The sequence below is a fragment of the Carcharodon carcharias genome, chromosome 13 (genome assembly GCF_017639515.1).
Source record: "Carcharodon carcharias isolate sCarCar2 chromosome 13, sCarCar2.pri, whole genome shotgun sequence".
In the NCBI taxonomy this organism is placed as follows: domain Eukaryota; kingdom Metazoa; phylum Chordata; class Chondrichthyes; order Lamniformes; family Lamnidae; genus Carcharodon; species Carcharodon carcharias.
Window position 1 is genome coordinate 49,744,738 of NC_054479.1, and position 15,861 is coordinate 49,760,598.

At 43.1% G+C, this 15,861-nt stretch overlaps 1 protein-coding gene and 1 long non-coding RNA gene across 3 annotated transcripts in view; one reads left to right on the plus strand and one right to left on the minus strand.

Annotated features, from left to right (window-relative positions):
* Nucleotides 1-15,861, plus strand: part of LOC121286174 — a 59,678-nt gene that overhangs the window by 40,847 nt on the left and 2,970 nt on the right. The window contains exon 2 of the long non-coding RNA XR_005944901.1: nucleotides 919-1,072. This is a non-coding gene — a long non-coding RNA (uncharacterized LOC121286174). The remainder of the gene's footprint in view (nucleotides 1-918; nucleotides 1,073-15,861) is intronic.
* Nucleotides 1-15,861, minus strand: part of hnf1a (HNF1 homeobox a) — a 226,434-nt gene that overhangs the window by 33,515 nt on the left and 177,058 nt on the right. For both annotated transcript variants that reach the window (XM_041203155.1, XM_041203154.1), the window contains exon 8: nucleotides 13,847-13,965. In XM_041203155.1, coding sequence (XP_041059089.1) covers nucleotides 13,847-13,965 — 119 coding nt within the window. The remainder of the gene's footprint in view (nucleotides 1-13,846; nucleotides 13,966-15,861) is intronic.

Below are 15,861 nucleotides of genomic sequence, written 5' to 3' on the forward strand. Positions count from 1 at the left end.
GTTCCATCCTCTCTCAAGAATCTAGCTCATAACTGCCTGATGTCACTGACACATCATCATCTGCATCACACATTAGCTTATCTATTCTATCAACCCATTATAGTACAGACAGGACCGCAGTTTAATATCTCATTTGAAAGAGGTCACCTCCAACAATGCAGGATAGGATTACATAAGATATTTGGCACAAAAACAGACCGATCGGCCCAACCAGTCCATGCCAGTGTGTATGCTCCACTCGAGCCTCCTGCCATCTTTCCCCATCTAAATTTGCCATTGTAATCCTCTATTCCCTTCTCTCTCATGTGTTTATCCAGCTTCCCCTTAAATGCATTGACACTATTCACCTCAACCATTTCCTGTGGTACCGAGTTCCACATTCTCACCATTCTCTGGGTAAAGAAGTTACTTCTGAATTCCTGATTGGATTTCTTGGTGATTATCTTATATTAATGGATTCTAGTTGTGCTCTTCCTCACAAGTGGAAACACTCTTTCTGTGTCCACTACATCAAAACCTTTCATAATTTTTAAACACCTCTACTAGGTCACCCCTTCAGCCTTTTTTCAAGAGGGAAGAGACCCAGCCTGTCAATTCTTTCCCGATATGTATGCCTACACATTTCTGGAATAATTCTTGTAAATCTTCTCTGCACCCTCTCCATGCCTCTATATCTTTTTCATAAGATGGTGTCAGAACTGCATGCAATGTGATCTAACCAAGGTTCAATCTGGGTTTAGCATAACTTCCCTATTTTTCAATCTTATCCTTCTTTTTATTAAAAATGGCCTTGAATCTTATTGACCTTGAATCAATACTTGTTGTGGCTTCTCCTACTCCAGTATGCTTGTGCTTCACCCCAACACACTGAGCTCCTTCTGTTCCAAATCACATAACCTTCCTCCTTTGCTCCCACAGCCCACAAGCTTTGAAAAAGAAGACTTAAAAGCATGGTGTCACCAAATTGTATCTTGTTGATTGCCCTCGCTGCTTTCTTCACCACCACCCGACTACCGTAATGGTTCCTGCTGTCTGGGCCTAGTCTCAAAGGCTTCATGATAAAGCAGTGCAGGTGGGTAAAAAGTTCTTGACTTTTTATTTCTCTCCCCACATGTACTGTTTTTCTTACCCCTAGAAACCTATCAATGTTGAGCAATTGTTGAAAACTCAGATTTGACATGGCTGCTTGTGGACAGATTCGTGCATCTTGTGTGACTATACAATTATGTGACTCAGCTTAATTTCTGAGCTCTAACATTGTATAATAAAACCCACAGTTCCTCATGAGCTTACTGGAAAGAGGGCAAGAAAATAGAAAGCATTACAAAATGTTCTTTTGAGAAAGGCAGGTTTTGAAAAATATGGGAGGTCAAAAAGTTGCATAACTGAAGAACTATTGTTGAACTGTGAAAATGTGAGCTGCAATTAAAACTCTATGTATTATAAACAGCCAACAGGAATAACAGTAAACAGTCAGTGTGGGAAATCTCTTCCCTGCCGAACAGTGAAAGAAATTCTTAAGTTGCAAAAATAATTATATTTTGGAATGAAAAACAAAGGTAATTGAGCATAATGAAAAGTTAAATAAGGCAGCTCTTTATGCACCTTATGTTGTCACTGTTTTAGCTCCTGAAGCTGCTATCTCTCATACTGGCCCATATAAGTTAATTGTCCTTTAGCACCTCACTCATGTGGCCATTCTTAATATGTAAATTGAAACAATAAATGTCAACAAGCTCTTTGACCATGAAGGGTATCATAGTTGGGTAGCCTCAGAAGTAGGAACCCAGCCTCAGTCCTTAGTTCCTACCATTGTCTTGGTTGAGTTCGGCCTGGATCATTTATAAACCCCAGGAGTCCTCCTGGTCTGCATAGTACACCTATTGACATCCTGGGGGTTAACACTGACCAGAAACTGAACTGGACCAGCCATATCAATACTCTGGCTACAAGAGCAGGGTCAGAGGCTGGGAATTCTGTGGTGAGTAACTCACTTCCTGACTCCCCAAAGCCTGTCCACCATCTAAATGGCACAAGGCAGGGATGAGATGGAATAGTCTCAGTTTGCCTGGATGAGTGCAGCTCCAACAACACTCAAGAAGTTTGACACTATCCAGGACAAAGCAGTCCACTTGATCGGCACTCCATCTACCAGCTCCAACATCCATTCCCTCCACCACTGAGGCACAGTGGCAGCAGTTTGTACAACCTACAAGATGCACTGCAGCAACTCACCAAGGCTCTTTAGACAGCACCTTCCAAACCCACAACCTCTACCACCTAGAAGGACAAGGCCAGCAGAACATGGGAACACCAACACCTGCAAGTTCCCCTCCAAGCCACACACCATCCTGACTTGGAACTAATCGCCGTTCCTTCACCATCGCTGGGTCAAAATCTGGCAACTCCCTTCCTAACAATTTGAGTGTACTTACACCACGTGGACTGCAGAGGTTCAAGAAGGTGGCTCACTACCATCTTCTCAAGGGCAGTTAGAGATGGACAATAACAATGCCGGTCTATTCAATGATCCAGCAACGCCCACATCCCATGAAATAATTTTTTAAAAATGCCTCTTCTGATAAAATATTCTGATTTTGGGCTTCTTGATCTGTGTCACAAAATTACACCCGTGTAATATGAGCTTGCAGGCAATAGTGTCCATCCATTATTAGTCATGTATAATTCAATGGGTCATGCTGCATCACACTAGTTCATGAGGAGCTGTGAGCATTATTACACAACATGAAAGGTACTGCAAAAGGAAGTTAAGCCAAGTCATACAACTGTAGTCAGACAAGATAACACAAATCTGTCCATGTCAAATCTGAGTTTTCAACGATTGCAGCTCAACACTGATAGATATCTAAAAGTAAGAAAAACAGTAACTGATGGATGAAAGGGTTCACGGGTTGATGTGTGTTAGCAATAATGGGGAAACTTCCTCTGGCAATTTCCAGAATTGTAAATGTTTCAAAATTTGGTTAGCTAGAAAATGGAGAACAGAAGTCTGCACACTATGGTCACCCTTCCACTGACACATAATGACCAGGGAAATATTTCCCCATGGTGAGATCCTGGCATTGGCTGGACTGGAGACAAGAAGTAATAAGATGAGGAAAGAGGTTTGAGTTCATTGGAGTTGAAGGGTCTCTTTTATCCCAAACTATTTTGTGACAGGAAAGAGATAGGCAGGGGTTAACTTAGACTGTTCCCATTTACCAATGGACAACTGGGTTGAGAGCTGAAAACTGAGGTTCAGGCACTTTGTCTTATTGATGGGTGATGGAAGATTAAGTTGAGCGACCCAAAGAGAAGTACAAAATAACATTTTGAAAGGACAATAGTTATATTTCTTTCAGGAGAAAACTTACATTTAAGTTTTCCCAGTGAACATGAAATACATATTTTCACAATTTTGTTAAGTTAATTTAGCAAATAATTTGAAGGAATGAAATTAAGACTTAACATATAATGACAGACTAACTTGTTCACTGTCATGAAGATCTCAAATACTAACAGACATGGGATAAGAATGAGGAAGTTAGGAAGAAGAAGGGAAATAAGGCAGAAATTATCATACAAAGGCTATCAGAATACATTTATAGGGGAAGCCTTTGAAGTGGATAGTGTAAATTACATCAACAGGCAATTGGATGTACCTCTGGAGAGAGAAGAGATTGAAAAAGATGAGAAGGCAGATGGTTGGAAATAATCTCTGAAAATGGACAGATCTATCAAAACTAATCTGGAAATAAGTGGTCAATCTATAGATATTTTCCTGAGGGAGACAGTGGAAGCCATTAATACTAATCCATTCAAATGCAAATTAAATGTCTTTCAGAAAAATAACATTTTGGGATACAGTATATGAGTATTTTGAGACTTGACGCGGTAAGTATAACATGCTTTGGAGGAAAAAATCGACTGGGAATCTATGGTTCCCAAACTCTCCACCACAGAGGTGATCTTTGCATCATTTCTGTCTGTTGTAGACTAATCGATAGAGATTGATTGCTATGATTAATCAGCAACTCCATTTCTATTGTATCAAGGGACTTCCAGGATGGTAGAAGGTGAACTAGATGGACGTTGGGTCTTCTTTTATTTACATAAGAAATAAGAGCAGGAATAGGCCATTCAGCCCCTCAAGCCTGCTTTGCATCTCAACATGGCCAACCTTCTACCTCAGCTGCACCTTCCTGCACTATCTCTATGCTCCTTAGTAACCAAAAATTTACCAATTCCTGACTTAAATATACTCATCATTGGATCACCCACAGCTCTCTGGGATAAAGAATGCTAAAGGCTTGCAACCCTTCGAGTGAATAAATTTCTCCTCATCTCAGTCCTAAATGGCTAACCCCTTATTCTGAGACTGTAGCCTCTAGTTCTAGACTCCTCAGCCATGGGAAACATTCTCCTATTATCTGCCCTGTCAAGTCCATTAAGAATCTTAAATGTTTCAGTGAGATCACTTCTCATTCTTCCAAACACCAAGGAACGTAGAGCTAGTCTACTCAATCTCTCCTCTTATTCCAGGAATCAGTCTGGTGAGCCTTTGTTGCATTCTATCTAGGTAAGTATATCCTTGCTTAGACAAGGAGACCAAAACTGTAGACAGTACTCTGTGTATGGTCTCGCCAAAGACCTATTCAATTACAGTAAGACTTCTTCACTCTTATACCCCAATCCCTGTGTAATAAAGACTAACCTACAATATGCTTTCCTAATTACTTGCTGTACCTGCATGTTAACATCCTGTGATTCATATTCAAAGACAATCAGATACTTCTGAATACCAACATTTTCCAGTCGCTTCAATTAAAAAATATTCTGCTTTTCTATTTTTCCTACCAAAGTGGATAACTTCACAATTCTCTCCATTATATTCCATCTGTCACAATTTTACCTCCAATTTATACCTGTTTAAATCCTTTTGCAGCCTTTTTGTGTCCTCCCCTGAGCTTACTCTGTTTCATCAGCAAACCTGGGTCCATTATACTTGGTCTCTCATCTAAGTCATAGATATAGATTGTAAATAACTGAGGCCCAAATACTGATCATTGTAGTACCCCACTTGTTACAGCCTCTCAACCCAAAGATAAGCCATTTATTCCTACTCTTGGTTTTTCCTCCATTAACCAGTTCTCAATCCATGCTAATATATTACCACCCAAAATCATGAGGCCTAATTTTGTGTAATATCTCCTGTGTTGCAGCTTATCGAATGCTTTTTTGCAAGTCTGAATACATTACATCCACTGGTTCCCCTTTTCAATCTTAATAGTTACAACCTCAAAAACTCTAATAGATTTGTCAAATACGACTTGCCTTTCATAAATCCATGTTGTCTCTCCCCAATCATTTCTAAGTGCCCAGTTATCATGAACCTAATAATAGATTCCAGCATTTTCCCACTGATGATATCAGGCCGACCGGCCCATAGTTCCCAGTTTTCTTACTCCTCAGCTTTCTTAAATAGCGGTGTTACATTTGGAATCTTTCAATCGAGGGGACCATTCTAGAATCCAGGGAATTCTGAAAGATTAAAACCAATATATTTACTATCTCTGTAGCTACCTCTTTCAAAACCTTAGGGTGGAGACAATCAGGTCCAGAGGTTTGTCAGCTTTAGTCGCATTAAATTTTCCAATACTATTTCATCACTAACACTAAAATCCTTAAGTTCCTCATTTTTACTTAGGGAAGTGGTACAGACAGGAGGGGATTTGATTTAAACAACCCTAATTGCTCCTCTCACCACTATCCATAAACAGATAAGTGTTTTGATTTTGATTTCCCCCCTTTACAAGCGGTGGCATATTTTCTCAACCCCTCAGTTTTGGTGCAATCCAATTTCTATTCATAACCCCACAGCAAACTCAAGATAGGGTGAACTTTGAGGGTTAGTTTATTTGCACACACTCAAACACAAGAGGAGGGTAACAACATTGCCTCCTTTACACCCATACAATAAAAGAAGGGGATAGAGAAAGAAAAATATGCAGGGCAAAGACCAAGGAGATAAGAATTATTGTTTCACCTGAGTCCAGAGTTCAGAATCAAAGTCTAATGGTGAATTCCTTCACAGAGGTGGGCAGGCAGGACTGATGCTGGATAATTCACTTTTCCAGTAAAGTTGACTTCCACGATGAGATAGGCACACAGGGATGAATCTGTCTTGTAGGCGATGGTATACAAGTTCAGAAGTTCCAGGAGCAACAGTGTAGATGGGGCCAGGTATTCAAACCTGGACAGAGGCCCTGTTCCAAGCTGCTGCTTGGTAGATGGAAGATGCAGACTGATTTGCAATACAGCAAGAGAGTATAACTGGTTCTCCTAGCTTGGGGGCGGGGGGGGGGAGGAGGTTTCTGCTACATTCACTGGAAGTGAGTCCACAGCAGAGTCCAGTCAACACAAGGTACCATGCAGCTGTCATGTCACATAACTCCCACCTGTACACTTTGGCTTTGATGAAGGGTGTATATTCCTTTGTCTGGGTTCCTGAGTTTGTTAATGTCTCAACCATTAAAAGTTTGAAAGGAAGGTTGTAGGGTCCTTTGTCCTAGCAGACGACTCAGCTCCAGTTGGCCATGATTGGCTTATCAAGCACTTGTATAATGCCCTTTGAATTTGGTCTCTTCAGTCTGCAGTGGTCGTTAGCATCTCTTCAGAGATAACGAGGTGCATATTTCTTCGATACTGCCAGATTAGCTCCTATTGTTTGAAGGTCACAGCCAAACATGGCTTCAATCATTTTAAAAGGTTATTGTCCAGTTTTAAAATAGGATTAGCCATGATTTTATTTATATATACATATAATATATATTTTGTAAAAATATAGTGCGATGTCTTAGCCCCGTTACAGAAGAATCTGTCCATCCAAGTCAACAATAGGACAATTTTCGTTTTGGGAACCCAACTGATTGATTTGCTCTTTCTCAGAGCAAACTAATTATCATCACATCTTCAGTGTCCCTCACCAGTTAAGAAAGTGGGAGGGTGACAAGTCCATTCTGTTAAAGGAAGAGTTAAAATGGCTCACCAGCACCAGAATTTTGCATTTATAGCCACAGAAATGGTGAGGAGACCTGGGAAGGCTGCTTTCCAGTCTCTCACTCTTACATGGAGGTCCTGCTGTGGGATCTGAGAGGCTGCAGTGAGGTGGGCTCAAGGACAGGAGGAAGACAACAACCTCTCCAAATAAGCAGGCGTGGATGGAAGTGGCTGAAGAGACAGCAGAAGTATGGTCCCTCCAATCTAGCAGCAGGCAGAGACCATGGGGGAGAGTGAATGGGGGTGATAGTCCTCCAGGGACAGACACCTTATTGGCCACTGGCAAACTGTGCCCACTTGGTCTATAGGGAAGGATCTCTTGTTCCAGGAGGCTGCACATGTCAGCAAAACCTGCTGTGAAAGCCTGTGCCTCTCCAGGCACTGGTGCTCAGCCATGTCGAGAGAGCTGATCATCTATCTGTGGACCTTGTTGTTTTGGGTCTCGCTTCCTTCCAGCTGGATCTCAGTGGCCATTCCATCTGCCCTTAGGTGGGGCATGTAGTTGCTGGTGCTTCTGCCACTGCTGGAGCTGCTGGTGGTGGCATAGCTTCTGTTTTTGCACCTAGTTAGAGGTGGAAGGTGGAGCTGTACAAGCTGTTCCCATGGTGGCTTGCATTTTATGCTTCCCCACTGGCGGGTTTGAAGGCGCTGGGGGGGGGGGGGGGGGGGGGGGGGGGTGCTCATGTAATCCAGCTGGTGGCCTGCTCACCACCTAGCAGCCTGCCCTGACTTGTTTGAAATTTTACTGGGGTGGAGTGGGGTGGGATGGGGTGGCCCAGGGGAGGTGCAGTGGCAGGCAGCCCACTCATCCTTGGGTCTATTGAGGCCCTTAAGTGCCAAAGGGCCTCATCGCGCCACTGCCGCTATTTTACTCATAGCAGGGAGAGGCGCATGCGAAGTGGGTAGCCTGGCAGCTTTAGGTGCGCAGGCCGGTCTCAGACAAAGGGGTAACTTCTTTGAGGCTCCCCTGTGCCCATCAAGGATACTCCTCCCCCAAGGCCATACTTTCCCCTTTACCTTCCCTGTCTGGCCTCTCAAACCCAGCCTCCCCACCCACCCCACTCGCCTCGGCAGGGCCTGCCAGCTTGGCCCCGGCGATACCCCAGACTTAAATCCAGGCTCCTCTTCGTCAGGACTGACTGTAGTGCCGGCAGTGGCCACTGCTCCCGCCTTGTGCTGCTAGGACTACAGACCTGCCATCCTTCTGATTGGTCAGCAGCTTTCTAAGGCAGGCATTCCTCCTGAGATAGGGCTGAAAGTCTTGCTTTAAAGCAATGTATGCTGCTCCCAGTGTTAAATTTCTGAGAGACAGCTGTCAGCATGGTGGGCAGGCTCACCACCAATTTTTAACTAGGTGGTCAGGGACTATGGTGCCCGGTAAAATCCAACTTGCCGCATTGAAGACTGGCAGCAGGGAAGTGCATCTGATGATGAGTGAAGTGCAAGATAGGTGAAGTGCCTGCCAAGAAGTTGGCAATCACCTGTCAAGCAATGATTGAACTCTCTGAGAGAAGAATCGCTTTGGGCAGCACCTCACCTGGCCATGGCTTGAGCTCTTCAGTGTAACTGATCAAAGCCTTCCCAGCTTGTCAGTTTCACTGAAGAAGTTCTTCTCACTGTGCATCCGCCTTGGTGACCCAGGCAAAGTGCAGACACAGCGTGGAACCTTACAGTGTTTGGAAAGAAGAAATTCATGTTTAAAGAGACTCTTAATTGCCTTTTTAATCATCTCAACTGCTTTCATGCCAGGCCCACAGGGGTTCCCCACTAGTTTTGCAACCCTCCCTGGGGAATGCTGCGAGAAGGTGGGATCACATCACTGTCCTGACCAACTGTCCCTTTACAGGACTTTTCCAAACCACATACTCTGGAACCCTGCCTCCGTCAGGTTGGGAAAATTCTGTGCTTGGTTCCCCAACTAGCAATTCCAATGCCCCTTTGAGGGAGCTGTTGGGTCTCACCTGCCCAAAATTGTTAGTAATTTGTGATTTCTTTCTTTCTCCAGTTGATATGGGAGGAATTACTGCAACTTATCTGTGCAAAGCCAGTGTTCTTAATATCATGCGGTTTCATATTAAACATCAACAAAATTTATAACCTAAGTCTTTTACAAGAACACAAGAATTAGGATTAGAATTAGAATTAGGAACTCCTGAAGTCAAACTGTCCAAGAGTTCAACAGCAGTTTGCCTGTTTAACCAGTTGTACAGGAATTAACTCTTGTTTGATGCATAGAAAGCAAATATACCACTTAATTGGTTTTTACTGAATAATAACTAAATAACAGGACACTTAGAAAGTATCAACGGGATTAGACAAAGTCAACATAGATTTATGAAAGGGAAATCACGTTTGACAAGCCTACTGGAGTTCTTTGAGGACATAACTAGCAGCATAGATAAAGGAGAACCAGTGGATGTGGTATATTTGGATTTTAAGGAAGCTTTTGATAAAGTTCCCACATAAGAAGTTAGTGTATAAAATTAAGGCACATGGGATTGGGGATAGCATACTGGCATGGATTGAGAACTGGTTAGCAGACAGGAACCAGAGAGTAGAAATAAATGGGTCTTTTTCAGATTGGCAGGCAGTGACTAGTGGGTTACCGCAAGGATCAGTGCTTGGGCCCCAGCTATTCACAATATATATCAATGATTTGGATGAGGGAACCAAATGCAATATTTCCAAGTTTTCTGGTGACACAAAACTTGGAGGAAATGTGAATGGTGAGGAGGGTGTTAAGAGGCTTCAAGGTGATTTAGACAGGTTGAGTCAGTGGGTAACTACATAGCAGATGCAAGCTTGGCCTAAATAGCCAAGTGGTTATGGTACTGGGCTTGCAACCCCAAGATCAAGAGTTCAAATCTCACAATGGCAAACTATGAAACAATGTAACTTCATCTGAATAGGAACAGATGGAAACGTGTTTGTACTCGAAAGAGTTACATGGCAGATGCAGTATAACATGGATAAGTGTGATGTTACTCACTTTGGTAGGAAAAACAGAATGGCAGAGTATTATTTAAATGGTGATAGATTGGGAAATGCTGATATCCAAAGGGACCTGGGTGTCCTTGTACACCAATCACTGAAAGCAAACATGCAGGTGCAGCAAGCAGTTAGAAGGCAAAAGGTATGTTGGCCTCCATTGTGAGAGGACTCGAGTAGAGCAAGGATGTCTTACTGCAGCTGTTCAGGGCCTTGGGGAGACCACACCTGGAGTATTGTGTGCAGTTTTGGTCTCCTTACCTAAGAAAGGATATAGTTACCATAGAGGGAGTGCAGCAAAGGTTCATCAGACTGATTATTGGGATGGCAGGATTGTCATATGAGAGAGATTGGGCCGACTAGGCTTGTATTCAGGACTGGAGTTTGGAAGAATGGGAAGAAGAAAACATATAAAATTCTGACAAGTTTGGATAGACTGGATGCAAGGATTATTTTTCTCTGGCGGGGGGGGTCTAGAACGAGGGGTCACAGTCTTAGGATACAGGGTAGACCATTTAGGACTGAGATAAGGATAAACTTGAGATAAAAACAAAAAAACTGCGGATGCTGGAAATCCAAAACAAAAACAGAATTACCTGGAAAAACTCAGCAGGTCTGGCAGCATCGGCGGAGAAGAAAAGAGTTGACGTTTCGAGTCCTCATGACCCTTCGGCAGAACTTGAGTTCGAGTCCAGGAAAGAGCTGAAATATAAGCTATCTCTCTGTCTCTCTATCTCTCCGCCCCCCACACACACACCTTAAACCAGCTTATATTTCAGCTCTTTCCTGGACTCGAACTCAAGTTCTGTCGAAGGGTCATGAGGACTCGAAACGTCAACTCTTTTCTTCTCCGCCGATGCTGCCAGACCTGCTGAGTTTTTCCAGGTAATTCTGTTTTTGATAAGGATAAACTTTATCACTCAGAGGGGAGTGAACATATGGAATTCTCTACCACGGAAGGCTGTGAAGGCCAAGTCACTGAATATATTTAAGAAGGAAACAGATAGGTTTCTGGACTCTAAGGGCATCAAGGGATAAGGGGAGAGTGCAGGAGTACACCGTTTAGATGGAGGATCAGCCATGATCATATTGAATGGCGGAGCAGGCTTGAAGGGCCAAATGACCTACTCCTGCTTCTATTTTCTATGTTTCTATGTTATCTTAATAATAAAAGGAAGCATTGAGCCAGTGTATTGATACCCGGGCTCAGTGATGATGTGTTGCTATGTCTTGTAACCATTGAAATGAATATGTCCGTGTAAGCTTTACTGGATCTTAATGGGGACGCTAATGTATGGAAATTAATTCAAAATAAATGAGTTAAGGCCACTACTGATAAAAACAAAAAAACTGCGGATGATGGAAATCCAAAACAAAAACAGAATTACCTGGAAAAACTCAGCCGATGCTGCCAGACCTGCTGAGTTTTTCCAGGTAATTCTGTTTTTGTTAAGGCCACTACTGGTTCATTGTACCTACTCTGAGTATATTTAGTAAGCTGGACTTCATATTGCTAATGCTCTTGGGAATTCAGACATAAGATATAGCTTCTTTTTAAATTTTTGTGCTCTTTTATACTGATTTTATTTTCCCAGCTCCCTAAACTTAGGATACCCAAATCTGGGTGTGGTGCATTAACTTCAACCTGTCCTCAGGCCACTGTAACTTGTCAGAGTTCACACAGTGGCTTAACGGATAAGAGAATTTGCCCAGTTTTATACTAAACTATACAGACCAGGAGGTTTTAGGCTTAACAGCCAGTTTGTGGTGGCTTCAGCTCGGGCAGACACAATGTCTATGTCCCTGAGCTGGAGAGGAATAATCAGCCAGGAGTCCTGTCGTTGCCCACCACCCAGTGACCATCCGGTAGAAAGTGTGATTAAGTGAATGATCAAGGAAGAAGATGATTGGGCTGGGCTGTCTATTCACACAGGGTCCAATATCCTGCTAAAATTCATGGTCTAGTCATATATAAAGAACAGGCAATCAGGTGAAGCACCACAGGACTGCCAGTGAGCATCGAACTCTATTGCATCCCCTTTCAGGGAAGAATCCAATAAAATAGGATGGAGAAAGAAACTGTGAAGAGGTAGAGGGGAGAAGATTGGAGTAATACTCTCTGATCCTCTCTTATGGAGAAGGATATCACCACAGCCCACAACCCCCATCCTCATCCCCAAACCCCTCCAAGAACCCAACTGAGAACAGCAACCTCCCCAGAGACAGTAGGTTTGTGCAAATGGCACATAGAACTGCAACGTGAAAAGAATGTGGAACAGAACCACTGTTAGCAAGGTACCATTGTCCTCTTAGTAGGCATACGAAGAAGAGTCATATGGACTCAAAACGTTAACTCTGTTTCTCTCTCCAGAGATGCTGCCAGACCTGCTGAATTTTTCCAGCATTTTCTATTTTTATTACAAAGCAGACAATGTTGACTTTTCAACAACAACTTGCATTTATATAGCACCTTTAGCAAAGTAAAATATCCAGAGGTGTTTCACTGGAGAGTAATCAGACACAGAAACAAAGAAGGAGTCATGCAGAAAGATGAGCAAAGGCCTGGTCTTTACAGGGGGTTTGAAAGGAGGGGATAGAGATGGCGAGTTTTATGAGGGTATTCCAGGAAACTCAGAAAAAAATTATTACTCAGCCCCCATTTAGAGTTGCCTTTCCTCCTGCATTATCCTGAGGTCTCCAAAGATTAAAAAAATAACCTCTTGGACACTGTTGTGAGCAGCCTGGGAGAAAAACCATTGGGGTATTAAAAAAATTGTTTTATTCACTTTCTTTGAACCCTTTCATTTGTGGTTGTAAAATACTGGAAATGGGAACTACAGGTTGGTTCATTTGGGTTGAGGCAGAAGGCCACGTGATGTAGGAATATGTTCGAGAGCAGTTGGCGATCCTAACTCTTTAATGAAGAAGAAGGTGACAGCACAAAGGCAAAACTGGCAATTTTCCCATGAATGTACACTCAGTGAAATGAATAGTTTGGCTATTGCCTGGATAATATTACAGCATGGAGTATTTCCCTGCTTAGGATTGAAGTAGTTGGCACATTGTTCCCCACACGGTACCAGGTTTATGCAACCACTAAATGCCTTGTGATTTGATAGGATGCTAACTGAAGCCTGCTCTCATGCAGATTTCTGATGTGAACTCATTCATCACCCACTGATTCTTGGCTTTGTCCCCTTTTTTAAAAATTTTATTATTGTTTATTGCAGACAGCTGGACTTTCCCCTGGGAAATCTGCTGACTATTCCATAAAGTTTATCGACATCATCTAGTTTGTACTGGGTGAGCAGACACCTTTCAGTGCAATTTTCATTCACCAGGGATGTCTGTAGCTAATGGCTTGAAGTACCTTTTGTAATCTGTTTAGAAAAGTCACAGAGCACACTATACCTGATTCATGGAAGGGTAGAGAGCTTGCAATGACCATCTCAGATCCTGAAATTTTCCAGTTATAATTTACAAATGACCACAGCACGTCCCTCATTGGTGATCTTTCATTTGACGATTCCTCGGAGATGATATTCATTATGGAGTAAGTAGCAAGCAGTTTTCCTGCACCATGCTAGGTTTCAATTGAGAATCAACTAATATTTTTTGGAATAAAAACAGAAAATGCTGTTGTCGGCCTGAAAAGTCACATCTGTTTCTCTCTCCACAGATGCTGCCTGCTGAGTATTTGCGGAATTTTCCGTTTTTATTTCCGATTTCCAGCATTTGCAGTATTTTGCTCTTGTTCTTGATATTTTTTGATAGAAAGATGCTTTGCATCATTAATTACCTGCTTGGCCATAGGAAGACTGGTCAGACCGCTAAAGTTGCTGGCATCCGTGAAGACCATGGTCTGTGGGAAGAGGCTGGTGTGGTACTGCGGCAGTTCTGGTTTGTGGCTGTATACAGCTGCATTTAAGGAAAAAAAAGGATCATTTTAATAAGTATCACCCTAAACATTGGTGCTACACAACACTTTCTTGTACATTACTCCTATTTATTTCTTGTTGAAGCCACCAACCATCCGCAGAGTTGTCAACCCTCCAGGTTTGTCCCAGGGTCTTGAGGTATTCAAGGTTCATCTCCAGGGCAATGCCGCAAGCAATCTAGGAGAGAAACCACTGGGGCATTCAAAAGAATTATGTGATCTTTCTTTCTGTACTTTCCTTGAACACCAGTTTATTTGATGTAAAAATATTTGAAATGGGGAGAATGGCTGTTTGACTGGTCAGGGTCATTGGAGGTGCGAGAGAAGGTGATGGAACCTGCAGGAATATGTCCAACAAGCATTGCCAGCCCTAATCATAGAGGTCTACAGCACAGTAAAAGGCCCTTTGGCCCATTGAGTCTGCGCCAGTCAAACAAGTACCTAACTATTCTAATCCCATTTTCCAGCACTAGGCCCATAATCTTGTATGCCATGACATTGCAAGTGCACATCCAAATACTTCTTAAATGTTACAAGGGTATCTACCTCTATCACCTTTTCAAGCAGTGAGTTCCAGATTCCCACCAGCCTTTGGGTGAAAAAATTCTTCCTCACATCCCCTCTAAGCTTCCTGTCCCCTGATTATTGATCCCTCCACCAAGGGAAAAGTTCCTTCCTGTCTACCCTATCTATGTCTCTCAATTTTATACACCATGTCCCCCGTCAATCTCCTCTGCTCCAAGGAAAATAACCCCAGGCTATCCAATCTCTCCTCATAACTAAAACTTTCCAGCCCAGGCAACATCCAGGTAAATCTCCTCTGCACTCTGTAGTGCAATCACATCCTTCCTCTCTCTCTTTTGCAATCACATCCTTCCTATAATGCAGATTGCAGAACTCCATGCAATACTCTAGCTGTGGCCTAACCAGCGTTTTATACAGTTCCAGCATACCCTCCCTGCTCTTATATTCTATGCCTCGGCTAATAAAGGCAAGTATCCCATATGCCTTCTTAACCAACTTATCTGCCTGTCCTGCTGCCTTAAGGGACCGGTGGACATGCACACCAAGGTCCCTCTGATCCTCAGGGTCCCTCTGATTCCCAGGATCCTACCATTCTTCGTGTATTCCTGTGCCTTGTTTGTCCTGCCCAAGTGCATCACCTCACACTTATCCGGATTAAATTCCATTTGTCACTGATCAGCCCATCTGAACAGCCTGTCTATATCCTCCTGTAATCTAAAGCTATCCTCCTCACTATTTAACACTCCACCAATTTTCATGTCATCCACTTTGCCTTGGATCCCATTAGATCGCTCTTACCTTCATTACCAGTCTCTATGATGCATCTTCAGAAGTCAATGAGTGCCTCAGTTCTCCTGCCAATTTTCTGTTACTGCAGTGTATGGTGAAGAGGCAAAAATGGACCTTAAAGGGACCAGTGCAGCCCATAGATGGTAAAAAAGCTTGCACTGGGTGTCTTCTCAAGACCAGGGCCTGAAGAAAATAATTGCTGAGTCTGGCTTGGAGGAAGAGGAGGCTGCTATCAAGTTACTTCTCTTCACTTGGGCAATTTAAATCTTTATCACCTCTTCCCAGGGCAGATTTCCAGGGCCTGGGAAGTGGGGTGGATAAGAGGGGAATACGCCCAGGACCCAAACCCAGTGCTCACCATTGTCATCTGCATGAGGTGGGCAGGCAGGCAAAGAGTTTTCCGTTTCAAACCCAGAGGAAGCAAGGGGGTAGAGAGAGAGAGGGAGAAAGAAAAGGAAACAGAGAGTGGCATGGGTGGGGGTGAGGGTGGTGCAGGAATGGGCAGGAGGGAACACGAGTGTGGAGAGGGAGCAGAAATTGGGGCAAATGGAGGGCGGGAGGGA